The sequence below is a fragment of the Hylobates moloch genome, unplaced genomic scaffold (assembly GCF_009828535.3).
Source record: "Hylobates moloch isolate HMO894 unplaced genomic scaffold, HMol_V3 SCAFFOLD_1, whole genome shotgun sequence".
NCBI classification, from domain to species: Eukaryota; Metazoa; Chordata; class Mammalia; order Primates; family Hylobatidae; genus Hylobates; species Hylobates moloch.
This window is the reverse complement of record NW_026652276.1, coordinates 88,750,268-88,762,569: the sequence shown is the minus strand read 5'-3', so window position 1 is coordinate 88,762,569 and position 12,302 is coordinate 88,750,268. Positions and strand designations below refer to the sequence as shown.

General features: G+C 35.4%; 1 protein-coding gene across 7 annotated transcripts in view; it reads left to right on the top strand.

Annotated features, from left to right (window-relative positions):
• Positions 1-12,302, top strand: part of GALNT13 (polypeptide N-acetylgalactosaminyltransferase 13) — a 588,430-nt gene that overhangs the window by 60,875 nt on the left and 515,253 nt on the right. For all 7 annotated transcript variants that reach the window (XM_032755681.2, XM_032755686.2, XM_032755680.2 and 4 more), the window contains exon 3: positions 10,280-10,525. In XM_032755681.2, coding sequence (XP_032611572.1) covers positions 10,384-10,525 — 142 coding nt within the window. In that variant the 5' untranslated portion in view covers positions 10,280-10,383. The remainder of the gene's footprint in view (positions 1-10,279; positions 10,526-12,302) is intronic.

Genomic DNA, 12,302 nt, shown 5'->3' with positions numbered 1-12,302 from the left:
TATTCTTAAAGTAATACATGATTGTAGCAAAAATTCAAGCTTGCAGAAGACTGTAAATTCTGTTGTTCAGAGATTACCAAGTTTAGTGAGTGTATTTATAAATTTTCTGGGAATATGAAAATTTACACAGACAGACACACATACATATTTCCTGCTTTTTCTGTGTGTGATGATCTCAGGTCTGTGAAGATTCTGGAATTTGATTTTACCTCACATAAAAGCTAAAGGTTGGCTTGTTATTATTACATGGATTTGGGCAGAATGGACTTCTGTATTAGAGCAAAGGACATTTTTTACTCATGGCACAGGAAATACATGAGCCATCAGATGTCATGTGTCAATGCAGTTTGTCACATATTGGTCTTTTCACACATGCTTGCATGTACGGATATCCATTCTATGAAGATGCTATGACTATAGAAGTACAATATGTGTTTGTGTGAGCTCCACTTGATTCCTGTGTCCTATTGAGGGTATGTGGATAGCTCCAGTGGATTCCTACTTACATGCTGGGTTGCATTACAGAAAAAGACCAATAACCTTAGATAAGCTATTTTTTTATAATAAACATTTTTCAATATTCCTTACTGCAAACACAGTTATGAAAAGTGGCCTGGGGTGTTCGGGGCCTTGCATTCTTGGCATCCCCAGCAAGAAGTATTAGGAGTTTATGAGAGTGGAGGAGTGTCTGTCAATGATATCCACTTTTGATCTTTCATCATGTTGGCTTCTGGTGAACTTTCATGTGATTATGGCACTCCATTGAACACCCTAAATAATATGACAGTGGCTGGGGTCAGATCTATTTAGTTTTTCTCATACAGTATTTATATAAGGCTATTATGAACAGAACTTCTAACACCAGGATTAGGCCAACTTGGAGTTTTGACTTTACTCATGTTTCCGCATGGTCCTGGACTCAGTCACTGTAAATAAGTCTAAGAGGATATCAGTACATTTTATTCTATAAAGCCAAACTGTAGTAGTCTAAGAACAATGTATTATCCAGCACAACTGATACAAGGAAGTTTACATAGAACTGCTTATCTTTGGTTATCTTTGCAATAGATGATTTAATAGAATCTGAATTTCCATGGAGAGATAGTCCATGGCTCACTCAGCCCATATACAAACATATAGCCCAAAGGGACACAAATCTGTCCAATCAGGATTTTTTATTAAACTGTATTTGGATCATCATTACATTGGTCTGATTAAGCATGTGCCATGTCACTGAAGAGTTGTAGCCTGGATTGTTTACGTGGCATAAGCCAAAGTGCTCAGACATCAGGAGAAGCAGGTGAATTTCTATCAGCCAGATAGAAACAATGTTGTGCAATTTCTTGTGTTTGTTTAGGTGGGAGGAAGGGTATCTTTTTGGGAGCAGCCATTTATGGCATCGGGCACAGCAGAGCAGTTCAGGACTGGCCATGCCCACATGAGTTTTTCTGTTTCATAGCACTTGGAAGAGATGACAAATGGAACAGCAGGCTAGATTGTCAGCCACAGATGCTACTTCACTCAGGCAGGCCATATGATTATTTTGCCAGGCTCTGATTCTGGATCTAGGTGACAAACAGAGCATTAATTAACCCATCCTCTTCCCCATAACTCTTGATGTACAAGCCATTTCTTCACCCAGATGTCAGAGTTATTGCTTTCTCCACGGCCATGAAATTTTGTGTGCCCTATTTCAGTATAACTTTGCTTTTCTTCTCTCCAGTCCTCTATTAATCTAACCCAGAGCTTTCATATGAGAATGTTAAATGCAAGTGGAACAGAGACATTTTTACAAAATATACAGGGACTCATTGTACCTCCCGTGTTTGCCCACATAGGCCATTGTAGAGGGATTCAGTTAGCAGTAGAGTTAGCTGTCTGTGTCTGCAGTTTCTGCATTCACAGATTCAGGTAACCTTGGATTGAAAATATTTGCAAAAGAACACAATAAAAATAGAAATACAACAATAAAATCACAGATAAAAACAATTTAGCGTAACAACTATTTGCATAACACTTACATTGTATTAGGTGTTATGAATAATCTAGAAATGACTTAAGGACTACAGGAATATGTGCATAGGTTATATACAAATACTATGCCATTTTATATAATGGACTTGAGCATTGAGTTTGGAAAATCTAATACCTTGACTATCATTTTATTATTAGGTGGCTTTTGCAATAAATGGCACAACATTGCCAGACTGTAGATGGTCTGGAAACCAGCAAATAAGACCCAGTTTAGTTTCATGGGCCACAGTGGTATGGCTGGAGGTGACTGATTGGCCTAAAACAGCAGCCCTGTAACCTGAAACCAGGTAGGATGGTGATGTAGGCACCTTTATCAAAGAGAGCCATAAATATTCTTATTCCTGCCATCCCTTCTTAGCAATGAACCATACTTGTGTTTCAGGCCAAGGATAGGATTTACAATTTATTTTAAATGTGATAGAAGCTGTTGATCAATAATGAGCAGAACAGGGAAGATATCTAATTAAATTTAATTTTTTTTTTTTTTTTTGAGACAGAGTCTCACTCTGTCGCCCAGGCTGAAGTGCAGTGGCATGATCTTGGCTCACTGCAACCTCCACCTCCCAGGTTCAAGTGATTCTCCTGCCTCAGCCTCCCAAGTAGCTGGGACTACAGGCATGCGCCACCACGCCCGGCTAATTTTTTGTATTTTTAGTAGAGATGGGATTTCACTGTGTTAGCCAGGATGATCTCAATCTCCTGACCTTGTGATCTGCCTACCTTGGCCTCTCAAAGTGCTGGGATTACAGGCGTGAGCAACCACGCCTGGCCATTAAATTTAAATTTTAACAGGAACCACCTGCCTTTTGTGTGAAGACTAGATTATAATGGGGGTGCATTTAAGACAGCAACGCATAGCATATGATCAAGCAATTCTACACCTAGTTATATACCCAAGAACAATGAAAACATATGTCTACAGAAAATTTTTACCTAAATGTTAACAGCTTAAATTTTTCATAATAGTCAAAAGGTAGAAACAACACAAATGTGCATAAACTGATGAATGGATAAGTAAAATGTATATAGCTATACAATGGAATATTATTTGGCAATAAAAAGAAATGAAGTACTTGTATATGCTACAATGTGAATGAACATTGAAAACATTGTGCTAAGTGAGAGAAGATAGTCAGGAAGGCAACATATTGTATGATTCAATTTATATGAAACATTTAAAATAGGAAAATTCATAGATAATAAATCAGATTAGTAGTTGCCTCTGTCTATGGATGATGGTAGGATTGAGGGTTCTAGCAAAGGGGAGTGGTTTACTTTTTGAGGAAAGGAAATGCTCTAAAATTGATTGTGGTGATAGACACACAATGTGTGACTATATTGCATTGTATACTTTAAATGAGTGAATTATCAGATATATGAGTTACATCTCAATAAAACTGTTTTTTAAAACAATCTAAGGCAGCATTTCAAAATCCTGGTGGCTGCTTGATGTATAGTTGTAGTGGTGGAATTGGTGAAAAGTGGCACAAATCTGAAAGTGGAGTCAAAAGAATTTGCTGCACAATCAAATATGGAATGTGAAAGAAACAAGTTGATAGAAAGGAGTACATGGTTTTTGGCCACCCTATACCAACTGCTGCTGAGTGTTTATGTAAGATAATGATTAAGAATTGATCATTGGATTTGTCCCTGACCTTATCACATAAGGTTTCCACATAGTGGCAGGACCTAAAGTCTGTGAAGTTTAAGAGAGAATGGGAGGATAGGGATGTATAGACATACGTAATTATTGTCAAAAGTTTTACATTAAGGGTAAATAGGTGGATGTAGGGGTACCTGAAGAGAGATGTGTGGTGAAATTACTTTATTCAAAGATTATTATTAATATAACATCTTTACATATTGGTAATAATGACTTGTTAGAGAAGATAAACTAATGCAGAAGAGAAAAGTGCATTAGTCAAATCCTTGAATATGTGAAGGCAGAGGGCATTGCATTCTTTAAAGGGACAGTTCACCAGGGTAACAGTTGGACTTGTAGAATTTGGTATGGTAGTAATAGAAACAAGCAAGCAATACATTTAACATGGCAATGTGCAAAATTCTCTTCTGATTGTTTATATGTTCTGTGTTAAATGTAGATGCATAGTGGGCAGCCATGAGAAAAAGAAAGTGTGGAGATGACAGTATGAGGAAGTCAAATAAGCTGCAAAATCATTGTCTGAAAGATGGAGATTGATTTGGACTCCACTGCAGTGTGGGCTCATAGATTTAAAATGAGAAGAGGTGGAATAATTTGGGAGTTTCATGACAGCCATGTTCACCTGTTTGCATGTAGAAGTGGAGTATAGGAAAGTGAATTTAACTAGCCAGTGTATTAGTTTGCTTGGGCTGCCATAATGAATACCACAGACTGGGTGCCTTAAACTGTAACAGAAATATATTTTCTCTCACATTTCTGGAGGCTAGAAGTCCAAAATCAAGATGTCAGCAGTGTTGATTTTATTCTGAGGCCTCTTTTTGTAGTTGGTAAATGGATGCCTTCTCTCTGTATCTTCACGTGGTTTTCCTGGTCCTAATCTCCTCCTTGAAGGGTACCAGTCATATTAGATTAGGGTCCACCCATCACACCTCATTTTGTCTAGTTACCTTTTTAAATCTCCTATTTCCAAATATGGTTCCATTCTAAGATACTAGGGATTAGGACTTGAACCCATGAATTTTTGGAATGTGGCAGGCAGGGGCAATTCAGCCCATAACAACAAATGCTGGAGTTTTAAAATTTAAATATATTGGAGTGAGAGAGGGCGTATGTAAGAGAAGCGTAATCCTGTTCTCATATAGCTTACCATTTAAGAAAGGGGGACAAATAAGAAACAAAAAAACCCCTACAATTTTTCAATAAATTGGGGGTGATAATTGCTAAGAAGGAAAATTAAGTGGGGTGAGAAGACAGTGAGTAAGGTGTGTGTGCTGTTTTATATAGGCTGATAGGAAAGCTCTTGGTGATGTGACATTTGAGCAGGAAGGAAGGAAGATCTGAAGGAAACAAGAGCAGGGAGCCATGAACCTATGACTGGGCGGAGAAAGCACAATCGCATATGCCCTGAGGCAAGCTAGTAATTGGTATATTTAAGGAACAGCCAGGTGACCTAAGTGACTGATGTGAACATGGTAGGAAATGAGATCAGAAAGGCATTAAGTAGAAGCTCTCTTATCTGGTGAACTTGTGACTACAATTTATTTAATCAAAAGATGATATCAGGGAATCGTATGATACCTATTTACCTTTAAAAGGGAGGTACAATTTACATAGAGTGAAATGCACTGATCTTAAGTGCACAGTTCGATGAGTTTTCACTATTGTAAAACCTTGTGTGACTCATACCACATTAGAAACTACATCTAAAATAGTTCTGCTTTGTGGTACTCTTGTTCTCCAATCCCCTGAACACCTACACATTGAAAATGCATTGTTTCTGCAAGGGTGGGTAGGGAGAATCCTCATTATTTTTTCTTGCTCTTAGAATGATGTTTCTGATGATAACAATATGTGTTACTACTAGTAATAATAACTAATGTATATTGAGTTCTTATGTGCCAGCCACTGTTATAAGAGGTTACGTGTTACATCCCTGTACTCATCCTAGCCTTACAAGGTAACTACTACTATTCACATTTTGTGAGTAGGAAAACCAAGGCATTAAACATTTAAGGAACTTGAATCAAGTTGCACAATTAGTGAGTGTTGGAACCCAGACTCAAATCATAACGATTTAACTCTGAAATGTTTTCTTTTACAGCCTATGTTAGGTTCCCTCCTGAGAATTGAATTTTATGTTATCATTATTCTCCCTTTCCTTAGTGTATATGCAAATGAGGGCATTTTTTGTTGTTGTTGTTTTTCAGTTTTGTTTATTGCTTCTCTTCTACCATCTTTCAGTAAAAGGCATTTATTTAGCATTATATTTGTTGGCTTCTTTGTCTCTTAGTTTAACCTTTAGTGTGATGTAGTTATTACAGCGGACACTTGGGTTTAGGCTGTGAGTGGATTTCCTGGGTTTAACTTAAGTTTTTGTCTTTTTTTTTTTTTTTTTTTTTTTTTGACAGAGTCTTGCTCTGTTGCCTAGGCTGGGGTGCAATGGTACAATCTCGGCTCACTGCAACCTCCGCCCCCCAGGTTCAAGTGATTTTCCTGCCTCTGCCTCCTGAGTAGTTGGGATTACAGGAGTCCGCCGCCACGCCCAGCTAATTTTTACATTTTTAATAGAGACAGGGTTTTGCTATGTTGACCAGGCTGGTTTCGAACTCCTTACTTCAGGTGATCTACCTGCCTCGGCCTCCCAAATTGCTGGGATTACAGGTGTGAGCCACTGTGCCCGGCCAATTTCTTATCTTTATTCATACAAAGATCTGTTTTCCTATCAGTCAGACCTGAAGCTAATTTATGGTATTTTTTCAAGGCTTACTCACTACATTTATCAGCCCATAAATCAAACTGCAAAATTATTTGGTCATTAGTTCACAGAAGCTCCTGCCTAACTATTTAAAACATTTAAAGTATGCTGAGTGCCTCAAACTTCTGGAAGCATTACCAGCAGCCTTACACTAGTTTCCAGGATCCCTTGGCAGCCTCAAGGATAGCCTCATAAAATAGACTGAAAACATTTGCTCCCATTACACAATTTTCTACAAAAGAAAGTTTATGACTACAGATAAAAATATGTCTAATAGCAAGTAAAATAGATTCCCTGAGTAAGTAATAACTTCCTAATTAAAAAAGAGCAACAAATAAAAAACCAAAGCAAAAACAAAAGCTTTCTTCTTCTTAACAATATAGTTACAATACCCTAAACTTTATCTAGATTTTATTTCTTATATTTAAAATCATTTTTTTTTTCTTTTTTGAGATGTAGTTTCTCTCTTGTTGCCCATGCTGGAATACAATGGCACGATCTCTGTTCATTGCAACCTCCGCCTGCTGGGTTCAAGGCATTCTGCTGCTTCAGCCTCCTGAGTAGATGGGATTACAGGCACACACCACCTTGCCTGGCCAATTTTTGTATTTTTAGTAGTTACAAGGTTTCGATATGTTGGCCAGGCTGGTCTCGAACTTCTGACCTCAGATGATCCGCCCGCCTCAGCCTCCCAGAGTTCTGGGATTACAGGCATGAGCCACTGTGCCCAGCCTTAAAATCAATTTTTAATAAAGATAGGAAATATGGTACACATTTTCAAGTAAAAATCCTATAACATAGACAATCTTGCTGATACCATTACTTAATGTTTTTGAAACAATTAGGAAAAAGGTAATAGTATTGGATAGAAAAGTCTGTAGTTCATGCAAGTTGCTCATGCACTACACTGGTTTGGCAAGCCAGGGATATTGAAGAACTTGGATTTTCTGACTGAGAAACAGAACAGTATTTCCAAATAAATAGGAGTTTCCTGGAATAGAAACATAATACAGTTGCTGATTATCTTAAATAAACCTGGGCCAACAACTGTGCTTATGTTGGTTAGTATTCTGTGTTTAAAGTACCATTTTTCTGCTCAGTTTTCTTCTCTTAAGAGGAATATTGAAATACAATATATAAGATTATTATTTTATAAGTACCAGGGGATTAGATCTCTGTGAATGATAAAGTTTAGCCTGTTTTCAAGGTGTAGGTGTTTTCAAGGTATCGGTAAATTTTAAAATTAAAAAATATAAGCAGAGTCTGTTTCATAATTAGATAAGAAGTTTAAACAGCAACTTAGTTTTTCACATGAAATGGTATAGTTAGAATTTTTTCAGTGCTAATGTCTTAATATATAGCACTAGCAGGCTATGAAATTAGGATAATTTGAATACTGCTTGAAGTGGCAATAATATGTAATTTTGACTTTGTATCATAACTAAAGTTTAAGTTAAATTCTCAATAACTTCAACTGTTAGGCTCTTATTAGGAAATGACTTATCTTAGACATTTTAATATTTAATTAATACTGAGTGATTTCAGATTTTCTATTATAATAATATTCTTCATCTTTTCTTGAACGATTTTTAAAATTCTTTATCTTGCTTAAGCTTCACAATATTTTGTGAGATTGATGGGGCAGGAAATATGTTATAAACAAATGAAGCACTGAGAAGCAAGATACCTACCTAAGGTCATCCCTTTATTTGATGACAGAGCCAGGAATGGTGCTGTTTACATCTTCCAGGATCATTTATGTATATGGTACGCCTTATAAACTTGGTGATGGCCGTGTAGTGACCATCAATGTTATAGGTACTTCCCCATGGAATTATTTTCTACAATGAAGTGAAAGGATCTACCCTATCTTAAGACTGAAGACAGAACATTTGATAGCTTGAATTGTTTCATATCTCAAATTTAGAAAAGAATGTATACAGTAACAGGAAATAAATATGGGACAATCATTCCTTTATTATCAGGTTTAGAGGCTGATTTCCAATATTTAGCTATCATTTTTATAGAAAGTTAAAGTGGAAATGAAACAAAGTAGATAATAACATGTTACTTTTTACTAAGAAAAGAAAAACCCAAATGTGTATTCTTTGGATTTACATATATCTCTCCATTTTTTATATATGTATATACATTCTGAATAAATGTAAATGTAATTTTTTTGTAATTACTAAAATAAAATCTGTTACAATAATTATTTTGTAACTGGCGCTTTATGTGAATTTTGAATTTGTTGCTAGTTTAGGTTGGTTATAACAGGCAACAGAATTTCTGTTGCTTTATGGTGCTGTCAGCTGCTGTTAATTTAAAGAGCTTGTGCTCATCAAAATATACTTTGATGTTTTTGAGACAAATATTTATGAAATATTTCAAGTGTCTTTGTACTTAATACTGTTCACCCCAAATAGCTCTGTCAAAACTTCATCACTTATCTTATTCACATCAATAAGTTTACCTTTTACTTGATATTATTTGAAATGTAACAAATGATACCAGATTATGTTTTGTCTGATTTACTTACTTTATAGATAAAAGTTGGTTAACCAGGTAGTTAAACAAATGCAGTAGTATAAATAAAATGCTCAATGTAGTATAAATAAAACAAATAAGTGTAAGGTATTCATTCTACACTTACCTTGAAAAATGTCTCTTAATAATTATGTACATATCTTTGTTATAGCCTTTGGAATTCTTGCTCTGATTATTTTAAATCATTTATGTTAATATATTTTTCCCCTGATAAATTAGATGCGTGCTATCTATTCTAAATACACATTTATTGTAGATACTTTCTCTGCAGATCAGCTGGGATTTTAGAGGCTACATAATTATTGATCGTGTCTTGCAATTGCTCTACTTAAGAATATGAGAACAATTTTTTCTGTTTTATGTATTTATTTTATTTTATTTTTATGTATGTATGTATTATTTTTTTTTGAGACAGAGTTTTGCTCTTGTCACCCAGACTGGAGTGCAATTGTGTGATCTCAGCTCACTGCAACCTCCACCTCCCAGGTTCAAGTGATTCTCCTGCCTCAGCCTCCTGAGTAGCTGGGATCACAGGCACGTGCCACCATGCCTGGCTAATTTTTGTATTTTTAGTAGAGACGTGGTTTTACCATGTTGGCCAGACTGGTCTCAAACTCCTGACCTCAGGTGATCCGCCTGCCTGGATCTCTCAAAGTGCTGGGATTACAGGCGTGAGCCGCCGTGCCCAGCTCTGTTTTATGTTTTATTAATTATCTGTTCTGCAAGATGCTTTATAAGTATGATTCTACATAATCCTCATAACAAATGAGGTTTAGCTTTGGCGTTTCTATCCACATTATACAGATGAGGAAACTGCGGCTTAGAAAGTCTTCTATTCTTAGGAGGTGTATAGACCCAGACGTGTCTGTCTATGAAGGCCAGATTTTAGACACTATATCCCAGGATGGTTTCTATTTCGGAATTATTGGCTAGTCAGAAGTACTGAATTAGAGTAAAGTCAGAATTGCACTATTTGACAACCTGGAGCTATAAAGAATATCATGATATGACTTGAAGATCATTAGAATACAATTTAAAGGAATCAAATAGTTTGTCAAGGGCCTAGCAGAGTAGTGGCAGATCTAGTATTAGGTATTAAAATGTTAGCCACCTAGCTTGCTAGCAACTTTCATTTATTTAGGCTTTTAATTTTGGATTCAAAGGCTTGAGTACTGATGTATTTGAGAACATTTAATAAGTCATACATTTCATGTTATATGTTCTTTATCCAAAAATCTATGTGTACAATTAATGAAATTTTCTTCTTTTTTTTAATACAGTGGAATGTATCCTGCTTTCATCTTGGAGTTCACCTGTGTGGCTTGGATTTATCACAGTAGCATTTGTCTTCAATCTGTGTGTTAACTAGAAATCAAGGAAAGACATGAGGAGATTTGTTTACTGCAAGGTGGTTCTAGCCACTTCACTGATGTGGGTTCTTGTTGATGTCTTCTTACTGCTGTACTTCAGTGAATGTAACAAATGTGATGACAAGAAGGAGAGATCTCTGCTTCCTGCATTGAGGGGTAAGTGCTTATGAAGCAAATATTGTTTTTATAGAGATGAGAAAAGTGGTGCCTTGACAAAATAAGAAACTTCAGAATCAGAAGAGTTTTGCCTTAGTGAGTTAGAAGAGCATTTTGGCAGCACTATTAATGCGTGTTTAACCATGGAGAAGTTACTTTACCTTTCTTGGTCTTAGATGTCTTCTTGGAAATAATAAGAAGAGTTAGCTAACCTCTAAGATACTGTTCAACCTAATAAATTCTGGTGTTCTGTGACTGTATGAAAAGGACAGTTTAGTGGACGTTCAAACTGGGCAGAATTTTAAATCTAGGCTGCTAGAAGCCAAAAGCCTTTAAAGACCAAGCACATAACATAAAACGGAAAAACCACTAAAGTGAGACAGGTGGCGATTTTAGCAAACGAACTGTGCATGAATGACACCACTAAAGACTTCCAAAACAGTTGAAATAAAACAACCAATTTTTAAAACAAAACACATGGTGGTATGCAGATTTGCCAGATTGCTAGCTGTTATGTTAAGTGAAAAAGATAATTTCAAGTATACTATAAAATTACTTTAATTCAGTATTTTCCTCTTGAGGGACCAGTTTCAAAGCCTAAATATGAATGTAAACATAATAATTTGTATGAATGGTTATTTATCAAGTAAAGCCATAGAGATTTGTTTTCTGTGAAGTTATTCCAGTTTTCTCTATGCTTTCTTTTTTGTTAAATTCAAAATCTATAAATATATTTCTAAAGTATTCCTAGAAAATTCAATACTTCTAAAATGTGTAAGAGTACTCAAAATTAGTTTTATTCTCATTGAACTAACATATTCTCTGTTTGGCAAAAGTTTTCTGCATAAATATGACAAAAACCAAGCTTCAATTGAAGTTTGATGACATGTTTGTACCTTTTGGAAAAGTGAATCTAAATTATCAAGTTGAGATTTACATTTATTTAATGAATATGATCTGCTTTTAATGTTATAGATATTTTTGAGATATTTATTGAACAAAATATTTAATAAGCAGAATCTCATTAACACTATCAGGTTATATGAAATTTAGGGAAACAGAAGAGCATTTCCAAAATCTAATTTTTGTTCAAAGAGTACTTTAGACATGTTGAGTTTGCTTTAGATTGCCAATCAAAGATTACTTTAGACATGTTGAGTTTGCTTTAGATTAAAAAAATACTCTTGTTCATTTAGAGAAATTCTGAATCGCTTCCTTGTCTTTTAAAATGGAACTTACATTTTAGATTTTGACTAATACAAATAATTTAAAAAAATTTGGAAGTGACTGATGCTAGACCCATTTAGGTAGTTTGCATGCATGTTTTTATGCCTTTCTACTTCAGTTATTCTGAGAGGGGAACATCGTAAGTCCATGTTTTTGACAAATGAACGTGGGGAATGATTTGGGGATCGTTAGTTAAAACCCCAGAATTAATCAGCCTTCTAAGCTTCTTTGTCAGATCAGTTGAGTTGCTGCTTGGCTGAATGTAGAAAAGTGTTTTTGATGGATTACATCAGTTTGGAATGATCACTTTGTGATTTGTTGAAGGAAACCATCTAGGTTGGTCACACACAAAAAATATTATAATATGATTCAGCAAAACTTTGATAGCCTTTTCTGCAAGTAACAAAAAGGTACAGTTTTGCTGATTTATGTCCTTAATGCTCCTTAAGTCTTAAATCTCAAAATGTGAAATTTAACAATGCAAGGCAAAATAACTTTTCCTTGTACTTAAATTGTAAAATTAAACTATTGTTCTCTTTGTTTATAAGAC